At 44.8% G+C, this 22,431-nt stretch overlaps 1 protein-coding gene across 1 annotated transcript in view; it reads right to left on the minus strand.

Moving 5' to 3' along the window:
- The window catches only part of EXTL1 (exostosin like glycosyltransferase 1), a 51,712-nt gene extending 36,197 nt beyond the window's left edge, over positions 1-15,515 (minus strand). Inside the window, exon 1 of the mRNA XM_044435039.1 lies at positions 14,566-15,515. Coding sequence (XP_044290974.1) covers positions 14,566-15,500 — 935 coding nt within the window. The 5' untranslated portion in view covers positions 15,501-15,515. The remainder of the gene's footprint in view (positions 1-14,565) is intronic.
- Between the last annotated feature and the right edge of the window lie 6,916 nt (positions 15,516-22,431).

The raw sequence follows: 22,431 nt of genomic DNA on the forward strand, positions 1-22,431 counted from the left end.
ATGTAATAAATGAAATCAATCTAGTAGGACAAAAAGCCATTATCCTCATTCAAACATCTGGAAATAGAATTGAACCTTGAATGAATGAAACAATGGATGACCAATAGTAATAAAGTGGTTGTCACTGTCAGTAATTTCCCAAATTTAATTTCTTCCTAGCCTCACAATTCTCCCCATGCCCCTTGATGTCCTGCCGTCCTTGAATCTTTTGCCAGAATAAATGTGTCTTAAAGGTACCCCAAGATTCTTCATTGCTCTTCCTTCATATCAAGCCAGGCTTTCTCGAACTGGTGCTCACCAGATGGGATGGACTACAATTCCTACCATCCTCCAGCCAGCATGGTGAAAACACCTGGAAGGCCCTACTCACACTCCATCACCTCTTCCACATCAGCACTTCACTCACACAAACACATAGGAACGCTAAATATATTTGCAAGGAGTGAGAAAGCTGGATTTGGGTTTGCAGGTGGAAGAAAGCTGACTGTCAACGTAAATGGTGAAATCCAGGAAAGACCTGATCCTAGGATCTTCCAGCTTCATTTGAGGCGCCACAAGATGATTCAGAGTTGCAGCTAGGGGATCCTGCAACGCCAAGCCCTAACTCCACCCCTGCTGCATGGGGGTGGAGTAAGGGGAGAAAAGGGGGACATCTTGGGGTTGGGAAGGGGAGGAAGCTGAGGCCGAGACCTTAAACCAGTACCTCAGCACTAAGCCTAGATGGCCAAAAGCAGCCATTTAGAGGAAATACCTGTGTGAGGCATGGCAGCAACAGAAACCAGCATGTTGCACCTCATGCCTGGCATAAGATGCACACAAACCTCTGAGTTTGCAAGCATGCCTGCATCAAGGCCGCAGTGCATAAGAGGGGCAGCCAGGGGCGGGGGGGGGTGCTTTTTTTGCTTTTTAAAGAACACACCATTTATAATTAATTCTCAGAATGACGATTACTGAGCAAGCAGCTCAGCTGACACAACTGGGCAAGGACCCATTTCATAATACATGAGGCGGAAGGCTTCCCTGGGCCTCCATCCTGTGAGGGAAATAAAAGCCCTTCCCTTCAGCCCGGCCTTTGATTAATTCCTTGGAGTATGAGGAAGCCCAAAATAGTTACAGGGAGATGTTGTTAGCCTCTCTGGAGAGCAGATGCAGCTTGTGGGAAGACAGGAGGAAAGAAGTCCCTTAGAGGGACAGGCCCTTCATCAGCCTTAGTCACTTGGAAGACAGGCAGGCCTAGGGGAGGCGAGAACATTTTGTATCTCTTTCTAGGGTTTCTCACAGAATTACTGGGGCCTAGTGCAAGACTATTCAAAATATAAGAAAGCCTCATTTGGTGATATACACAACAGCTCTATTTCACAGTCATAGCTGACAGCCATTGAGGCCAACCTTCTATGATGTGGTAGCAGCCATCTTAAAGTTTCCATCACCACAGATGATGGTGAAATACATGCAGGAGCAATGTTCAAAGAAGTATTTTCTTTGGTCTGTCAGGGCCCAGCCACCTGCCCATTTTCACCAGGTAACCCTGAGTTCTAGGTTAGAATTCAGTCAGCATTATCTACCCCAGCCTCCACAATTCTGTCCCCGGCTAAGGCATTTAGACTGTAACTCCCATCACCCCCAGCCAGGACATCATGGAAGCTGTAGATCAACACACTTGGAAGACACCAGGCTAGGGAAGGGTTACACCATGTGGCACTTTGTAATCCCGAGTCACATTACAACCTAAACGAAAAATGAAACAAAAGCAGCCAGCTGAGGGCTCAATCCTATGCATGATTAGACAGGAAGAAATCTGTGGGGCAGGGGGACATGCTGTGGCTTAGATGATTGGGGACAAACTACACCAACCTTCAAACTTGATACTCCCCTTCCCATTCACAGAAAGGAAAACTATCAAGCTCCAGTTAAGAACGGCCTTCCTCCATCTTGGTGGCCTCTGGATGTGTTGAACTACAACTCCCTGCTAGGCCAGGAATCCTGGAATCTGTAGTCAAAACATCTGCAGGGCACAGTACCAAGAAAGTCTGCTTTACAACTGTCCACAGTTCAACGTTTCATATGAAATCAGGGGTTGGTAGTTTTTTCTAACCATAGTTAGTTAACAAACAAAGATCTCAAAGTCTGTTTTGATCTTGGTTTGATTTAACTAAAACTGCTACTACTAAAGGCCAGCTGGGAAAAGACGGAACATTTCCTATTTGACAAATGTTGTACAATGTACTTTGCATCTCCACACATGCAATGACTGTGTCTGCAGTGTTCTCACAAGACACCAGACCATGTTGCCAAGCCAGCGGGTTCCTTCCAGCCACACACAGTCACCACAAGTGCCCTTGCCTTCAGTTGCTAAGGAGCCACCTTGTAACCGTGCCTTGGCCCACTACTCGGCTGTGACATTATGCCACAGCTCCAAACACCAGAAACAAGCAAAGAGATCTTTGGCACATACATGCATGTGTGCATGCACATGCGCGCGCACACACACAGAGCAATCACAAGATGAATCGGCCTCTTTCTGCTGTTCTGACAGCTACATTATCTCATCTGGCTCGATTCACAGTTCACAGGAGACCTAGGAAGTAAAGCTTGCTTTGCAATTAACTGATTGCAGTCTGTCTGAGAGGAAAGCAACAATCAAGGATAGGTGAAGAAGCAGAGTGCAAAGAGAAAAGAGAATGCTGTTGGAACAGAGGCTGCCCAAATAGAAAGGATAAGCAGAATAAGCCCCATGGACTGTGGCTTGCTCCCATTTAGGAAGGGAGAAGAAATTTGTTCAGGGCACATTTTAATGCCGACTTGCCTAATTTCTGAACACAAACTCAGCTTTGAAATGTGCTCAGATTCAAATATTGCAATGGAGTTTCTTAATAAAAATATGTACAAAACTGTGTATATTAGAGAAAATAACATTAAATTGCAATGTAATAGGAAACTATAAAAATTAAAATATTAAGCAATATGCATATATTAGAAGAAATATGCATTAAAATGCTTGTCAATTTTTATGTAAACTTTAAGAAAACTCCTCAAAGTTTAGAATGAGCCAAACTTAAGACCAGTGAAATTCCTGAAGTTCAAGTCAAACAAAACTTAAGATTGGGAAAATGAGAAATTGGGCAGGGCGGAAGGGAACTGACAGGTTTGTAGCTGCGAAGCTCTGACATATTTACCTAGATTATTTATCCTCCTTAAGAGATGCGTAAAAAAAGGTTACCCAAAAGTCCTTCCAGAACTCTAGTAGCATGGGATAAATTCCCAGGGCCAGCCCAAGACATTTTGCTACCTGGGGTGAAGGACAAAATGGTGCCCTCCTCTCCCATTCCATCTACAGAAAAATCATACTTTCAGGACCAAATATGCTGTACATGAATGAATGATGACCCTGAATGAAAATATGTGCAGCCCCAGAGACAAACCACTCATGCATGGCTCTGCAGCAGCTGGCTAGTTCAGGGGACACGGGGCTGGCTGCTCTGCCCCCTAACCTGTCGCTACTGCTTCTGAGTTGGCCAACTCACCTTACCTAAGAGTAGGGCTGGCCCCATATAAACGCCAGACCTGGAGCAGTATTAACCTGGTGCAGAAAATACAAGGATTTTGTAGTACCCCAAAGACTAGACACAATCCCATACATTTTAGCAGAAAAAAGTCCTATGACTCCCAGCATGCCCCAGCTGGTGAAGCTGGTATGAATGGATAAGAGGAGGCCTAGAACTCCCAGCATGCTCTAGCTGCAGGTGGGGGTGGAGAAGACTGACCTGTAGAACTTCTTTGCTGTCTCAGCATGCTTGGGACTGCACTCTAATGGCTCTATTATGGCAGCAGCTTTTATGGGCTAGGGCCCACTTCCTTGAGCATAGTCCACAGTTTACACATCTGAAAATGTGGCTTCCAGCAGATACATTCTTTGGCAGTAGCTTGCAGACACAGAATTCACTGCTGCTTTCTTTCAGAGAATTCCTTTGCAACACCCTAACTTGTAACTACTAAATAATCTCCCATATCTGATCATTCACATAATCCTTTCTCTCCACCCTTTTCAGGAAGCTAGTACATGGCATTGCTTTCCCCTTTCCATGAAGCATCATGAAACCTGCAATGTCTTAATTTTCATTGCTTGATCCTTCCTACAATCCCCTTTTCTCCCTACTCTGTTATTTAATCTGCTAGCAAGTCCTAATAAAACTAAGGATTGGCAGACGGCTCTAATACTCCAGCCTTCCTTCACAGTAGCTTCCAGAATTTACCAAACACAGCTTGGCTCATAGATTGTGGCCTTCCTCTCCTGTTGAGGAGGAGGAAGGCATAAACCAAGCAACTGTGCATAAAGCCTTCTGTGTACAGCGCCCAGTTCATAAACAGCTTATGTATGTGGTGGGACAGGAAGAAGGCAGATACTGTTCCACTGTGGAAGGCAGTGCTAACTAGTAAGCATGTAGACAGGAACTCTGTTTTGGAGCCAATTCTTTTTTCCTTCCATCGCTCAGAAGTCCCAGGAACTTGCAGCCCACAGTGTCTGACTCGGCTACTTCATCGTGACATTGTCAACCAAGCTCCAGGTAGCTCTGGCACCAGCCGAAATGTCAAGATGATGCCTTTATTTGATAGTCTGCCACACATTTTGCATCCCACTGGATCCGCCATAAACTCTTGGGAGGGGCAGAGTTATCTGGTGATGCAACATTTAAAGTGTGCAAACCTTTGGAAATGCAGATTCAGAGAGGAGGGGCAATAACATCAGGCCTCTGCCATAAGTCAGAGGCTGAGTGAGCAGGTGATGTTTGCTCTCCCACATAAGCCACACACCTGAATCTTTCAGGGAAACCCTCACAGCTTAGCCTTGAAACACCTGGGAAGTAGCTTCAATATTATTCAAGGGGTTCCAATCCGGACCTCTGGAGTTCCTCAGAAGTCCATACACCTTTCTCTGGCTCAACATCCTTCTTCCAGCCACCAGTTGTTTGATGTTTTCCTGGCTTTTGCAGCTTTTTCCACATTACAAAATTTCTCCTTAGGAAAGCTCTTAGGCAGAAAGAGCTTGAAGCAAAAATATGTCCATACTTTTGGTACTTTAGTCTTGCTCCTTTGGCCTTCAGTCCTACCCATCACTGGAATGACTGCCCCCACTCCAGTTCTTAGGCTGAGAAGTTGTTGTAATTAGCAACCTATCATCCTAGTCTTTATAGAACTCATGCAACCAATAAAGCTATTGGACTTTGGCACAGACAATAATTTGCGTTTTAAGGCTGCAGTCCTGTACAGACCTACCTAAATCTTTTTGAGTAGACACATTTGGGACTGCACTATGAGAATGTAGTCCTCTACATATTTTCCTGGAAGGGACATGAAACTCACTGGAGGTTATCTTCTAGATAAGCATCACAGGATCGCAGTGTTAAGAAATATTGGTCAATTAGGTTACAATCCTATGCAAGTTTAAACTGAAAAAAGATTTGCATCTCTCAACATGCCCCAGCCAGCAGTAGGAATGCACTCTTATATCATTTACATTTTAGTTCAACAGTCAATTAATCAATGCAAGAAGCTACATATAAGAAAAAACTATCATTCTCCCCACCAAAACCTGTATTATACTGTTTTCAGATTACAAGGACGTGTTGCAGCAAGTACCGTGTTAGAAAATGCCATTTCTTTGCTTGCTCACAGGAGAAGCAATGCCTCACGGAGGAAGGAATTCCTCATCAGCAATTCTGATAACTATCTATATTAAGAATAATTATAAACTTCATTTTAAAAAATGCCAACTGATTTGATGCCAAAAGGCTGCTTTTCTTAAGGATAGTAACTGACAATCATAACAGCAGACTACAAGGTAGGTCTGCTTTGTGTAAACCTTTAACAAGGCACATCAACCTCTAGAGACCCATAGATTACTAAAGTTATAGTGCATTTTACATCTAATATATTATAGTTATATAATTATAATATTAAATAAATTTGCTGTGCCTGGGTTTACATTGTTTCAACTTTGGTTTTGTTAAGACTAGCCGGGAAACAGAAGAGTTCATATGATACCTGCCAAAACGGGAAAAGGAATTAAAAACTAACAGAGCAATCATCTGGCCCCTGGATAGCTTCTGGGGAGCGGGGTGGGGCTAACGATTTTCAGGTTCTTAAATTTGGGGTTGGAAAAAAAGGTCCAAGAGCTGATATGGTGATCTGGACTGAGACTGCCCCCACCCCCCCTGGAAGAAAAGTCCAAGAACTGTGCCCAATGCTTTGCTCAGGCTTCAAAAGTGACCTTGGAGAAGGCAGGTTACAGGCATCCCCTCTAGAATGTACCCTAACTGAACCTCCACTTATGGAGAGTTACTAGTCCTCACTGAAGCAGACACCATGAACCAGTTACCAAGGTGTGATTACCCTCACAAGTTTGTGTCTAGCCTTGAGATAACTCACGTCATCACAACTTAGTGGCTAGAGTGGAGGCAGGATGTTCTCCAGCATGTCTAATGTCGAAATCCAAGTCAGTCTACCTCCCAAAGGTAAATTGTCCCTGAAACTTGCTGCCCCTTAGACAAGTTTGAACCTCCAAAATAAAATGATGTACTACAAGAAGACACACAACTCACTCATCTAACCCATTATGGTGAGATGCACTGCAGTTCTATTTAAATTATTATTGTTTTTAAGGCTGCATGTATTCCTATACATGAGCATACACAAATTGGATGCAAACCTGTGTCCTCTTGTCTGATAATATGCAACTGTTCTATTGCACCATCCTAGGCATGGCTGGTGATGATCAGGAAGAGCCATCTCAGGAACGGCACGGTTGTGGAACACCTCGTGCCTAATTTGTTATCATGTTGATGCCAGGCCTATTATTTTACAACTTCTAAGTTGTAATGCCTTATCTTGTTTTACATTATTTTAATTAACATTCTATTTAATTGTAATTACTAAGATTTACTGCAAACCATCCTAAACATTTTAATTTCTTAAATGGGGTGGGCAGAAGTTTTCCAACTTTTGGGATTTGGTAGACACACTGGGAATTCTGAAAGTGTTGTGGGTGCTCACAAAATGTCTTCTGTGGTCACAGCTTGCTCAATCCCAAAACGGCTGCCATGACAGGTTTGGCCAGTCACAAAACACCCATTTCCCAAAGAAAAAACTGAGATTGAAAGAAAAGTACCTCACCCAAGATCCTAGGCAGGCCTCAGCAATTATAGGCGGCCTATAAATATATGTAAATAAATAGGCACAAGTCAAAGGTATCACCAATGACTTTTCTGTTTTCTGCACACTGTGGTTTCTTTTTTTTGGGGGGGGGGGGGGTTGCTCTGCACTAGCTTGTCCTGGGCTGGCTGCTAGAACTGAGTTCACAGCCGTGTATTTACCTTGGGCTGAAGGGGACAGTGACAGGAAAGGCAATGGAGGAATGGGGTGCTTGAACCTTCCCTGCTCACCCATTTCCCTCTGCAAATGCCACTCCCAGGATGGTCTTATTTTTCCCTGCACAAACTCCAAAGCAGGAAGCAGGCCCAGCTAGGCAGAAAAATAGCAGGGTGTGTGTGCTGCGGGGAAGGATTTGCAGAGGAGACTGAGAAGAGCATGGCAGGGTGACACATGTTCCCTTCTTCCCACTAATGCTCTCCTGTAAGCCACCTCCCTGCCTATACATAAATTCAGCAGAAGCCAGTGTCAGAAGCTGCATTTGGCATGCTGACATCCAGTTCCAACTTTAATAAATGGTCCAGAACATTGAACATTTATTCTCACAGTGTATAATAGCAAACCAGTAATTTTTTAAAAAATCTGGTTGCACTGAATAAGGGAAACAACTCAAATATGTTCAGCAGCATTTACTTACCTGGGCAGGTGCTCATGAAAAGCAGGGTAATAGAAGTAGAAGGCAAGTGAGGATTTTGTGCCCATACTTGCACATTTATGTACAGATGCATGCTAAGAGTAAGTCTCCCCTTATCCAAAAATGTAACTCTACAAGAGAACTTTCTTCCCTTCTCATGAGAACCTGGCTTGTATAATCACAACCCCACACAGTTCACCCTGAGTATGGGTTGCATGACCACTGCCTGTCCACAGCTTTTCAGGTTGTCCAAACCCAGGCAGCATGGCTTGTTGGAGTGTTAAACAACCATCAACCCAGGGGCTGTAGTAGAATGTGTTGGTTGCTCAAGCTACCAACAAGCCCTGTTGCCCAGGTTCAGATAGCAGCAAGCGGTGCCAATCAAGGCATGTTTGCATGCCCCCCTAGGTGCAACCACAGAGCCTCCCTGCTCACAAAACCGGAAATCAGAGCAGGTCATTAATGCCGGCTGTGCGATAAACTTCCAGATGCTAGGAGCACTGCCAACTCCATGTCCATGGGGGCCTCGGGAAGGACACCCTCCATGGGACACACCCACCTCTCACCCCAAGGGTTACCAGCACCTCTTGCACCTTGCCCTCCACCTCTTCCCCTGGAAAGCCACAGGCTGGCCAGGAAGCAGGCCATGGCCACTCCGGTGCCTCAGAACCACCACTATCTGAATCAGACAGAACAAGAAGCCTGGGATCAGGCCACAATGGCAAAGAGAATAGGCAAGTCCGGGGGGACCTTTCTACTAGGTTGTGGGGTCTTTCCATGGGCCCAGCCATGCCAAATGTTGGTACTCCATTCTCCCTACCCTTGACCTCAGTGCAAGCTGGTATCTTAACGCTGTGCCATCTGCATGTAAATGTCAGAATTTATCCTCCTCTCAACTGTTCTCTCACTGTATTTTCTCCCTTTTTCTCCTAATTTGTATTTTCCGCTAGACAGTTTAGTTACTTGAATTGTAGGCTTTGAATATATTATGGTTTGTTATTCTCTTTTATCTGCAGAGTTTAATGTCACATTAAACATTAAAATAATATATATATAAGATTGAAAGGACCAAAATCAAAATGTATTAAGCGCTTGCATGTTAGTTAAAAGAAAACTGCATAATTGTTTCAAAAGATCATAGCAAATGACAAAGAAAAAATACTGGCTATGAAGTACTTATTATTCTGTGTTATTCTTAGACAAAAATACCCCCAAACTTCAAGAGAAAAATGATAGTTGGCCTCTGGCAAACCCTGGTACATGCACTTGCCATAAAAGTTGGTAAAATCTTAATTAATTTGAACTTGACCTCCAATTTCCAATGAAGCAATATGCGTTTCATCTCATGTTACATAATAAACGCTAGGAACTTTTTTTCACAACCAAGAAGATTGCCACTTCAGGGAGCAGCAAGAGTAATTCAAATCCTACATGAGTTTTTGTTTTACTTCCCCCTCCCACAATCCATGGATGATGGCATTCTGCCAGTCCTATGCTGATGCATATTTGATAGTTTGTGCCAATGTTATCATTATTTTGTTGAATTATTGCTTTTCAGAATGTCCACAATTAACGTCTTTCTTTGTAAGCTGCCTTACAGACCTTAGAATCAGTGCACAGGCAGAAAAAATACTTCATACATCAATGATTTATTCATTGCTTTTCAGAGCCAAACCCTCACAAAGCAACATATAAAGGGGGGCAGTGAGGGGAGACAGAAACAAGGTTAAAATTAGGCCACAATGAAGCTGGAAGACAAAGCAGCCCTTCCCTGGGCCTTTTGTATGTGCAGGAGCAAGGACCATATTTGCCAAAATACTAGGGTATTTGTTCTGTCTAATGAATGAGGTGATAACAAGGCTTTCAAATTGTACTATTATTTGGGACAGATTTACATATATCAGGGGTACAAAATCCCCTCGGTGAAGGGCTGAATTCAATTGCAGGGAAGTTTTTGGGGCCAGGTACCCAGGCTGCAGGCAAGAGCTGAAGGTGCATAAACATTAAATGGACACAGCTAAGAAACTCTAGGAGAAAAGAAACTCACTTAAGGAAATGCAGCACTAAAAATGAAATATGCGTTTTACTGCTGGTTTATTAATTCTAGCACTATGTGGTTTTATACTCCACGTTCTTTTATTCTTTTAAATATTGGGACTGTATTTTGTATTCTTAACCGTATGCATGCTGTGTTAGGGTGAAATCCTATACGAGTTTTGACAAAAGGGGAAAAAGAAAGCACACATCTGCCAACTGGGGTATCCCTGGAGTCGTAGGCCTTATTTTTGCTTAAACATGCACAAGATCGCACTTTTAATGGTTTGTAATCTCCACATTGAAGACTAGTTATGAGGCGAATTAAAATATGGTAAATAAATATGTGTTTAAGTCTTGAATACCAGAGCTGAAGGAGCCAGCTAAACATTAACTGGGAGAGGATTCCCTAACAGCCGGGCCTCAGCCAAGAAACGAACAGAAAGATGAAAATACCAAATCTCACAAAAATAACACATCATGGGTTACATTCCTTCCTTGGGCTCAGATATTGCCTGCTCCTAGTGAAATATAGATACAAGAGCTCTCAATTGCCTTGGGGTAGCCTTCTTGTCTGTGCAAATTACATGCAAGGTAGAAGAAAGGGAATGACTTATTCCATGATAATAGATTATGCAATGCGAACAGTCCCTGCTGTTACCCAATCCACTGCAATGTAAGATGAAATGCCTTCACTTGATTACCAAAAATGGAGAATGTCTCTAATTGCAATTTCTCCGATCATAGTGCTGCTATGGTGGGAGACGCGGCACTTGCCCATACTGGCCCTGTTCCGACATAACCAATGGTTTATCAGACGGGAAACTAACTTTGTTCTTGTCAAGCCCGCCCCTCTGCTTACCTTCTTTTACTTTTGTGAACCTTTCGTACAAGATTTTGTCACACTAGTTTCCCAGTGTGTCTGACTAAGAAACCATGGATTAAGTTCTGATTACAATCCAGAATTGTAGTCCTTGGTCTGTTTCGGGTATGCCTGGTTTGCAATCAGAGCTTTAAACAGATTCCGAGACATATGGATAAGCTATGGTTTAATACACATTAGAATTCTTACATTGAGGTACATGGCAGGCTGGAGGAAGGTAGCAGGAAAGGAACTTTAGCTCTTAGTCCAGAAAGCCATGGTTTATGGTAAAAAGAGCTGGTCCATGACCTCTTTCAAATATAAATATTGATGGCACTGCAGCACTACCAAACCTTTGGACCACAGTTGTCATCTGGCAAGTTTTCCTCCCTTCACACGTTCAAGGAAGCAAAAAGCTTTTCATTCAGCAGAGGATACCCAACAAATGCAGCCCTCACAGAATGTATCTCTGAGCATGCATGGAGTGGTTCCTTGAACCCAAGCTGAACAACTACTTCTGGAAACCCTCCTGTTGCATCTGTCTGGGCCCGATCCCTTCTGAAGGGCCTGTTCAGAAGTGGCCTGCCCCCTCCCTTTACGCCTATGCTCTAGTTGGCTGCCCCCCCCCCCCGCACTCCTGATGCTGCATCATGGGGTCAAGTGTTGGGGACAGAGGCCTTGAGATAGGCGGCACTTCTATCATCTCGAAGTCTGGAGCCCCATGTTCCAGCCTCCCTCCACTTCCTCCCCTTCATTCTCAGTCTTGGGAGCTACATGTGGTTCCCAGGTGGTCTCCCCTCCAAGCTCAGGCCAGCCCCAGACCTGCTTCGCTTCAACATGATGGATGCCTTATGTGCATCCAGACCATACTCAAAACATGCATTTTCGCAGCTGGAATTCTGGTGAAAAACAAATCACATTCAAGAAAAGTGGGAGTAGGTTTTGCTAGATTATTATTATTGACAAGCTGCTTGGGGATCCCTGAATTTCTAAACACTTTTTTCAACAGGAAAATTGAGCAGCGCATGGAAGAGACAGGGCGATCAAAGAAATCATTTGCCATCTGTTATGTTCTCTGAAACCAGGAATCAGGTTCTGTAACAGCACAAGCCCTGCTGATTTGAACAGACTTAAAAGGTCAGAGAGCTACAACAAACAATCCAGAAATAATCATTCCCTGTTTACCCCTTATTCCTTCCCCTCCCTTTCTTCTTTTTTCTCCCTTGCGTAATTTCTCTGAATTGGAAGCCCCTTGGGGCAGGGACCTTTCCTCTCAGCCCTTGCAAAGCTCATGCACATGACTGGAGCATCATCACCATCATCATCTTCATCCTGTTGCTCATCCTTCCAAGCAGTTAATGGGCAGAATTTTAATATGTTTGAATGGATGTTCATCTTAATGTGTTGACTAGAATAGGGGAATGCACACACAGAACCTCATTCACTTATGTGGAGTTGCATCCAGGTGCAAACACACATAGGCTTGTTGCAGCATGCGCAAGTGCCTCTGATTAAGTCAGACTATATTTTTATTTACTAAAAGCTTTGTAATTAAAGTTTTTTAAGGGAGAGGGCTCTGGGGCACTATTTCAGAATGCATCTTGTTCAATAATAAATTTAAACAGGTGATCAAAATAAGCATAGGTTTCTTTTCCTATCATTTTCTGAGCCCCAGCAGTCAGTATCACAGATGGCCCATCTGTAAATGTTAGGTACACATTTGTTTGCTTGCTTTTTAAGCCCTTATGGTCTTGCAGACCTCCTCAATACTCACTCATGTAGTAATCCATGCTGTCCAAATGTCCTGGAGCAGGGATGTGTCACAGCCAAAGGGGCATTCTGCTCCTATTCATGTTTACTCAGAAGGAACTCCTACCAACCTCAATAAGGTTTGCTCCCCTGAGAATGATTGCATCACATGGTATAGTGGTTAGTCTACTGGACTGGGACACAGAGGATCTGGGTTCTAGTCCCTGTTCGGCCATGGTGTTCACTGGGTGACTTTGGGCCAGCCACAGACTCTCAACCAAACCCACCTCATAGGATTGTTGGCAGGATAAAATGGAGAAGGGGGATTATGTATGCTACTTTGGGTTTCTTGCAGGAAAACACCAGATATAACTACAAATACATTAATAAATCACAGCTTTAGGCTACAGTTCTAAAAATACCAGGAGTGACCTTATCGAAGCAGTGTCGCTTATTGCTAAGAGAAAATGCATAGGCTTACAGTCACACTCTTGCTGAGTCCCTTCTCATCCATGTTCTTTGCTCTTTCTCTCTAAAATCCATAGCATAACCATCCAATTCACACATACTTGAAAGCAAGCTCCACTGAACCCTGTAGGGTTTAATTCTGAGTAAACATTCACAGAATTGGACTGAGATTTATAACAGTTGTACATTACTAATATTAATATTATGATTACATTTCTATACCACCCCACAGCCAAAGTTCTTGGCGTGGTTATTCAATCTTATCATTTATTTCTTGCCACACGGCTCTTGTTAGAGCAGTGAGAAACAGGGTACAAGATTTTAAATAGTTGTAAGTTACAAGCATGGTTCTTGGCCCTCCTTGGTAAAAAAAAAAGAAAAGAAAAACAAGCAAAACTGAAAATAAAGATGACTGTAAGAGTTAGGGACTTTGAAGCACAGGGAGGGTTTGGCAGATGCACAACGGCATTTCAAATCTCAGCCAAAGCTTTTGGAAGAGCAGAATCAATAATGCTGAAATTAGGATAAATTTATACCACAGATGAAGCATATCTAGCACATGGCAATTTATAGATTATGCAAAGTGTGCTGATTTGCATAAAACAAAAATGTAAATCAGCTGAAATTATAAGCCAACTGCTGCCTTTTGTGTTGAACCTGAAGCACCATGCAAGCAACACAATACTTTTAATAGGGTGAATTAGTACTGCAAATATGCTAAGCAAGCTTGTGGGTCACACAGAACTCTTCCTCAGGCTTAGTTGCTCAGAAATGAAAGAAAGACAGAACAAGGTAACGACTAATGACTGCTCGGCCATCTCTGCTGCCCAAAGAGAAGGTACATGTGTCAATAAAGTTTGTGTATGCCCTAGAAAGTATGCAAAATAATGCAGTTAATTGATAGTGCACGCTAAAATGATGATAAACCATAACTGAGATTTAAGGGGAGTGTAGGAACTGACTCCAATATTAAAGGCCATTACCTTTAATCCTAGAAAGATGGGAAGATGGCTGCAGAGACTCAACAATGAAAACACTTTGCACATGTTTAGAGACATGTTTTGCTTGTCTATCTTCATTTCACACATTCCAGACCCGAGTCCTGGTAGTGAAAAATGTTCCAGGGACAAGCCTTAGCAAGTAATGGTTCTGTTAAAGCCCTGGATGGTTGAGTAAACAACCTACACATAGGATTCTGCTGACATATCATTGCATGTTGGGGGAGGGGGCTGTGTCAAACCACACATCTAAGCAAAATATTCCAGCTTTTGATGGTGGAAATTCTACATTAGCTGCATTTTTATTTGCTGATTCCTCTGTTTTCTTCTCTGCATGAGCATCTCTGAGACAAATTACAGTTACCTACAGGGCTTGGCCCAAACATTTCAGTGCCTGAAGTGGAAAATAATTTGCACACACAAACATAGCCCCCGTTACTAATGCGAGACGCATCTGCACAAACCTCACCGATCAGATAAATGCTCTGTACAAGCTTGTGTTGATTCCAACACCAATTCTGCAGAATTTTGCCGTGTGGACTGTATCAATTTGTACCCCAGCCCTGCTTGCTTGCCCAAACTTACTGCCCAGATAGAAGGAACATCTCACTTACTTTTCATAGTCTGTATTATCCTGATCACATCGCCTGTCCTTGTGTTTTTCCCAGTCTTTGCCATGTCTGCACGTGGTCAGGGAAATGATATCTTTGCCGTTGTGGATATGGTGGAGAGCATTCCTGGTGTCCGAACCAATGCCAGTCAGGTATCTTTTCCCTTTAAAAACCAAGAGGTACTTTTTCTTAGGTGGAACAGTGGTCTTAAGCAGCCATCCTCTCTCACCACCTTTCTGGGGATGGTCCTTTGAAAACAAAGGGATGGAGATATCAAAACCAGGCCGAAAATTCTCCATGTAAAAGCTGGCCTTGGCTAGGAGAGCCTGACCAATGTCAAAGCCCAAATCTTCTGTGTAATTAGGCCAAGTGCCAGAATAAAGGTTAAATATGAGATGGTTTCGGCCATCATTCCACAAAGGGAACCCTTGGATTTTTTCATTGATGTCGTGGACATATTGTATGGAAAGGTGGTCTCTATCCAGTGTATCGATGTTTAGAACAAACAAACAGGCTTCTTCAGGATTGGAGGTGTAATACCGCGAGTCTTCAATGGATGTGATGATTTTGAGGTAACTTTCTGACACAGGGTCTCCTCTTTCCAGAGGGTAGACAAAGACTTTGAACCCGTGTTCCCTACACCTGGAAAAGTCAAAGCAAGTCTCCATACGACATCGGCTGTTTTTGTAGATACTCCGCCTCAACTCTCGCCGGGCTTTGGGGGCTTGCTCACTGAGGTCTCCATCATCTTCCTGGAGCTCCTCAGGATCTGCAAAGCTTTTCAGGAGAAACCCATCAGCCCACTGGGGCCAGCTCTTCAATACGCCGGCCTTCTTGCCAGAGAAGGCAAGGCGTCTTATTTGGTCTCCTCCAAAGAAGAAGAGCAGAAGCCAAGTGGCAAAGAAAGTCATGAAAATATATTTTTTCCGGGCCTGCATAGGTTCATACAGAACCCCAACCCCTTATTTGAAAAAGCAGGCCAGCTTGGTCAGTAGGAAGAGCCAGAAAGGGAAAATACTCAGGCAAGCTCAAACGACGGCATTAAACCCACTGGAGATAAGCAGAAGCTCAGGTCTTAACAGCTGGAGAAGCATGCCAATCATTCTGCAGATGATTGCAACTCATGGAAAACCTGGGGTGACTGCATTAACTTTCTGAATCCTTTCCCCATCTTATCTCTCTCGCTTTCACATGCATGCACCAGGTTTGACAGCTTCCTCTTCTGGAAGCCCAGCTCTCTGCTGCTGGAGTTTTAATTTGCAATGCCTTCTACTCAGCAGTGTCTCTTCTGTTCTGTGCAGCCTTCCACTACACCTTGCAGCACCCGCTCTCCACAACACAATGTTTACTTCAACCTTGTCACCACCCTGGGCTGTGATTATTACTATCTCCCACCCAAAAAAAAAAAAAAACCTTCCTGGTGTGTTCCCTTTCCCACTTTTAAATCTTCCAACCACCTGTCCTATTTTTCTTCCTTTTTAGTTTTAAAGCAAAAACAAGCACCATGTCAGTTCAGTTTATCAACCTGTTTGCCCAGATTGTGACTGGATTTGGCTCGGTATTCTTTCTTTTGTTCTCCGGTCTGGTGTCAGATTAGGCCTGTCAGTGCCCCGTGTCCTTGTCACACCCCTCTGGGGAGTTCACACTGTCCTACACGCAACAGACGAAGGTCTCTCTAAGACACTTGATTCTTCGCTCACTGAGGAAGCTGCCGCTCCCCCGCTCCTGCCAGATTTGAGTCGGAGTCTTTACCTTGAAAGAATCAAAGAGTCGGGCCAAGGCTTCTGCTGCCATTGAACAAACAGGGGGTGGGGAGAGAAGTCGCAAGACCGCAGCCCAGCAGCGCCGGGCCCCTTTTCGCGCCGTTTCCTTTGGACTTGGTGCCGCTGTTTCTCAGGCGCTTCGCCAAGCAAAAAATCCTGCCCAGCAATGCGCGCAGGCAGACCCCACTTGGGGGCTCGCTTAATAATGAGCACTGTTGCTATCAGAGCCGCTCGAGAGTTGCGACAAGTGTCCAGAAGCCTTTCGCAGTCCTTTAAGACGATGCTGTGTTTTGATTCCTTAATCTCCTGCTCTTTGCTGTTACCGCCGTCAGTTTGTTTCTCTCTCCTCACCCCGCCGCCCTTTCTCTCTGACTTAAGTCACTCTGTCCCCGCACGCTGCTTTTGCTGTTTGCTTCCCCGTTTTATATTTATTTATGACTTTCCGCTTCGGTCCAGTTTTAGCAGGAATGAGCCCCTCTTTGCTCGAGCCCTGTGCAATCCAAGCCCTCCACTGTGAGGTGGAGAGAGACTCGATCTGAACGGGGGCGGGCTCGCCGGGGGAAGCTGGTTCCCTTTTGCACACCTAAGCGGCACGGGCTTTCTGCTCGCCCCTCCTTCCTATGCCATGTTCCCTGCGTGGGACCCCCCTACACTTACCGGCTCCCCCGCTACAGTCATCCCTGCAATAAGCTACATCCCTCTCCCTTCTCTTCCATCCTGTCTCTCCGCTGAGCAGTTCAGGGATTGCGCAGCTAGCTAACCCACCCGCCTCATCTCTGGGAATGCCAACCAGCATCTGGTCCTCACACACGGCGCTCCAATTCCACCTTCACAACATTCCATCCCGGCCGCGCCCCCTCCCCTCCAATTGGTCCGCTGCCTACCAAGAGGCGTGACTGCTCGGTAACCCCTTTCTCTCCGAAGAAGCGAAGGAAGAGCCCTAGTTTTTTTTTCTTTGGAGAACGCTTTTCATTGGCTGTCAGGCCGGTGGGAGATTTTCACGTGCGCGTAAAACTTGAACTCAGCAGCAAAGTAGCTACTTCGCGGGCGGTCGCTTCCTTATTCCGTCGCTGGAAGCTCCAAGCAGGGCTGAGATATTCCTGATCAGGGAAACCGCGGGAAAGAACGTGCCTTGCTCAGCGTGGGAATGTATCCGATGTTTGTCCCTATTAAAGTAGCTCCATTAAAATAAAGGGATCTACTTTAAATAGAACAAATACGTGATACTGCTCATGAGCTTCATAGTGAGCCACTGTAGATGTTTGTTGGGCTGTATTCAACAGGCTGCATAGATCTCCTTGCAATTGACAAGCTTCCATTTTTTCCAGATTTTAGAAAACCAAGGATATGTTACTGTTAGTTCCTGTCCCCACATGCCTGAGGGCCGTATCTGGTGCCCTTGAGGAAAAGAGGCCTTTCTTTGCAGATGGTTGCTAAGGGAGCCACGGGTCAAGGTGGTCTCGTCCTGGAGGTGTTGCAACTGCGTGTTGCATTTGTCTGGCTCATCTTGCATTTTCTGGAGCCCAGAGTAAAACTGCTCATTTGCCTTAGGAGACAGCTGCCCCTGCCCTGGCATTCCTGAGCTGTGTGTCAGACCTTGACTGCCCTTTTTGCCAGAACTGAGAGGGATGAAGTATTTTAGTGGTTGCTGGGCAACCACACTATGAGGGAAGGACCATAGTTCAACCCCAGCAGAAAGTGCCAGGTTCAATTTCAGCACCTCCCATGATAAAAAAGGAAATCAAAAGGGATATACAGCCTTTGTTAAATCCATGTTGTTTATGTTTCTCAGACTGTTGGGCATCTTTTATTCCAACATTCAATCATTTATTGATGCAATTGGATTACTTTTCAGGGATGCATAAGAATCCCATTGCATTTGCACACATGCAAATTGCATAAATGCAAATTTGTAGAAATTCCCAAGATCAGAAGTTCACTGAATCTACTTGACTTGGGAAAAGAGTGTCAACCAAAGAATCTGCAAGTCATCTTCACAGAAATCTGAACTCATCTGAATCTGTTGCAGATTTACCTGGAAACCTCAGGGAACAGTCAATGGAAAAGTCATCTTGCCAGTGGTCCCAGAGAAAGGCTGTCAGTTAGAGCAAACAATGCTAACCTAATGGAATGAATGATCTCACCTGGAGGAAGGCAGCTTCCTAAGAAACCCCTGCCATATCCAGGTGTGAAAATGCTGACTATAACCATTCTCTGACCATGCAGCAGACAGAAAAGCTTGTAGAAATCAACTATTTAAGTCAGACGTCCCCAAGTTTTCTCTTGTAGAGAGTGGGCTTGTCTCACACTCATTACAGACTGTTTGGATAAATTTGTCTGATTCTGTGGAGGCAGTTCAGAGGGCAAGGACTTTGACGTTTCAGTGGCAAAGTGTGAGAGCTGGTCTGCTTTGGGAGGGGCAGAAAGGTTTTTAGGATGGGGTGGGGAGCAGATGCAAGACCCAGTGCTTGACCCAGTGGGAGAAAGGACCTGCCCAGTTAGAGGGTCTCTGGCCTTTTAAGTCACCCAGAGGGTACAGCCATAAGCTTTATTAAAAGGGAGGGACTGAAGAGGGAAGGGACTAGCTCACAACATCACCCTTCCAGACATGCTGACTACAGCTTCCATCATCCCTAGTCATCATGGTCATGCCAGCTGGGGATGGCAGGAGCTGTAGTCCTATGGATCTGGAGGGTGCCTGATTGGGGAAGGGTGGTTTAAACATGGACTCAAGAGCACGCTCTCTATCCTCTTGCCTCTCCCTGTCACCCGCCCTTAGCTGCGTATCATGTGGTATGAACCAGCCATCACAGGCTCTACCCTGGTCTCTCTTAACAATCCTGCCGCCTGTCAGCTGTCATTAAAAATATGCCACAGACATCAGGATTTCCTTTGAATTGAGTGATGTGCATTCCACCAAGCCAGAGTTTTAATTAGAAAGGTTTTAGAAGTGCTGCTGCCTTTGATGTCTGCAAATATTAAGAGAGATCCAAAGCGGAGTTTGTACCACACTGACTTAATTCCCCTGTAATTGCATCATGGAAAAAGAGATGGGAAGCTATATTTTGGTAAAGCAGTTGCTATTTGCTATGAAGTTTCTGTCCGAAGTGGCTCTGTAATAGACTGTCCTAACAGTATTTTGGCCATCCACAAAGCTATCTGTGCCTTTGCACATGCATGATTCTTAGCCGTGATCAAGGTTTGCTAGGATCCCAAACCATGTTTTGAAGCCATTTTACAAACCATGGTTGTGCATTAACCATACATTTGAGCAGAAGAAACCGTGGTTAACAGAGCAATCCTGGGCGCTAGATATTTGATATGCAGGCTCTGTGGAGAATGAGGAGAGCTGCCACCTACTTCGAACAGCATGGATTTTGGAAGTAGGAAGAGATCACTTCTCCTGCCCTCCTGCACCCAATTATGATTGCGCTAGCATCTCCAGTCCGTTTGTAGAGTGACAAGAAAGTCTTGCATTTTCCTGTCTATGCCTTCCAGAAATTGGACTTAGCCTGGCAAACTGAATCTGACACTCTCAGCAAGCTTACAAGGAAGCAGATCTGATTGAGCTCGGTGGCATTTGATCCTAAGTAAACATTTGTAGGACTGTGAGCGGGGGGGGGTGGGGAGCATGGTTTCGCTGCATATCTGGAATCTTAACCAAAGTTACAGTAACAAAACCTGGTTAGCATTAACTATGATTAAGCATCACTGGGCCTTGGTTGGCACAATTCTACTTTGCTGACATGGGATGATATAACATTGATGGAGCGCATGCTGAGCATGGAAGGAGCAGGCAAACAGCTAGAGAGAACAGGCTACTCTTTAAAGCTGCCACAGGGACCCCCAAAGTAAATGGGGATCCCCCTGGGACCGCTGTCCCCCTGCAGAACCTTTCCAGGTTCAGACCTGCAAAACTTTCTTATCTTGCGTTCTTGCACGGAACAGCACAATAAGCTTTCTGCAGCTGTTCTCTTTCTAGCTAATGTGTGGACATGATGCTCTTCCTGAGGGGCAGACGATGCAGCTCTCAGGGCCCTCATTCTCTGGCCGATGGAAAAAGCAAATGTTTGCAGTCCCAGGGAACACATTGCTGAGTGCTTTCTCAGAGAGAGGGGAAGTAGGTGTTGGGCGATATGAAGGAAGTGTTGCCTTTTGCCTCTGCCAGACAACACAGGGAGTCTAACCCATCCAAACTGCCACCCTGCTTAGACCCCTCTCCACCCGCCCTCCTGCTCACTGAAACCTCTTAGTTCTGCTCATAATCTGATAATACCATTCTTTATGAGATCACTGCCTTTTCACCATAGCAACACAATCGACCTGATTTGTAGGGAAGGCCCATGGCACATCCTTGCCAATTGGCGCCATGCTGCTATCGAAAGCAGCATTCGGTTGTTTTTAAGTGACCTAAAATAAAGAAAAAGTGATTAGCAGAGGAAGTGGGAGTAGCAAGAGGGAAATTGGACTTCATTCATGTCTCAGAAATGAGGATGATTTGGTGATCAGGTTTGTGCAGTCCGTGAAAGACACAGCCCATACACTGTTAAAAATTGCAGAGAAGAGAGAATTTCTCACTATGCAGCTTCTCCCTAGTCACACTACAAGGGCAAGAGAAATGGCGTTTGCTGAACCTCCCATGGCAGCTCCATGAGTCCTTTGTAGGTTCTGCATGTGCCTTGGTCCAGCCTAAGCCAGCCATGCAAAAGTTCTGTTTGCATTGTCCTTCTGTTTTTACAAAAATGGGAGTCATATCAGTACCTTGGATAGCACATTACAGAAAAGGGTGACGGGGTGCTTTCTCCTAAGGTGCTGTTGTTCCAGCAAAAGACTGCAGTCAATTGACCGCTTAAGACGGCTGCCACAACCCGGCCTTTCCAAGCCTCCACCCCTCCTGAAAGCAAACTGCAGGTTTTGAAGAGCTGCTGTCTCTTTCTCTGTAGTTGATATTCCTGTGTAAATGTGACAGTACAGGGTACATGGGAAGGGGATCTCCATCAGATGATGGGAGAGCTACATGCTTAGTCCAGGATGCTATAGAAGGTGCTCCCTGAAGTGAGCTGATCTTTGAATCAGAGGCCTTCTTGGAAAGTCATAAACCTTAGAAGCAGAGGACATGATGCCAGGGAGGCGATCCCTCAGGTAACCTGGCCAATTAAAGCTTTAAAGGTTAACCCCAGCAGAGCTTGGCTTCTCTGCAGATGGTGAGCAAGGGCATCTTCTTCTCGGAGGAAGGGGCTCTTTAAAATGCTTCAAAGGACCCAGCTGTTGGCACATTGGCAAGCTCTTATTTTCTTAACTACACTCTGGGGACAGTTCAGTTTCACAAGAGATTTATTTTAGAAGCTTGTCTCGGCCAAGAACTGCATTATGCGCTCCTTGTGCATGTGCTAAGCCTGAGGTTCAATAAGGAGATTTTACATAGTCAGCTTCATGTCAGCTTCAACAGGGCTTTTAACTGGATTTGAGCCACTGCATTTTTCCACCTGCCACTGGATGTTTATTTGCTTTGACATGAATGAGAAATCGTAAGAGCTGTGCTGGATCAGCCCAAAGGCCCATTTAGTCCTCCCATGCATCCCCACAACGGCCCATGTGAAGCCCACGAGCACAAGTGCAAGAACACCCTCCCAGTCATGTTCTCCTGCAACTGGTATTGTGAAGCATGCATTCTCTTCTACCAGGAGGCAGGATATAACCATGGTGACTAGTGGACTTGTCCATGAGTTTGTCTCACCCCCTTTGAAAACTATCTAAGTTGGTGGCCCTCACTGCACCTTCTGGCATGAATTTCACACTTTAACTAGATGCACCATGAAGATCTTCCTTTAGCTTGTCTTGAATCTCCTACCATTCAGCTACCTTGGGGAGCTTGGGGTTCTAGTACTCTGGGAGAATTCCAGAGTACTGGAATACTATAGGAGGAGAATTGCTTGTAAACCATGCACCATGCTGTCCTGAAGTCTTGGGCTACAACTCCCAGGATCCCTGGACAGTTAGGTATAACTGCTCTTTCACATCCACCATAACTTTTTGAAGCTAAGAAGCTGCAAACACTGTAAATGTTCCTTCTGGGGAGAGACTCCCTGCTCCTTGATCTTTCTGG

The sequence above is a fragment of the Varanus komodoensis genome, unplaced genomic scaffold, assembly GCF_004798865.1.
Source record: "Varanus komodoensis strain SLA01 unplaced genomic scaffold, ASM479886v1 scaffold29_1, whole genome shotgun sequence".
Taxonomy (NCBI): domain Eukaryota; kingdom Metazoa; phylum Chordata; class Lepidosauria; order Squamata; family Varanidae; genus Varanus; species Varanus komodoensis.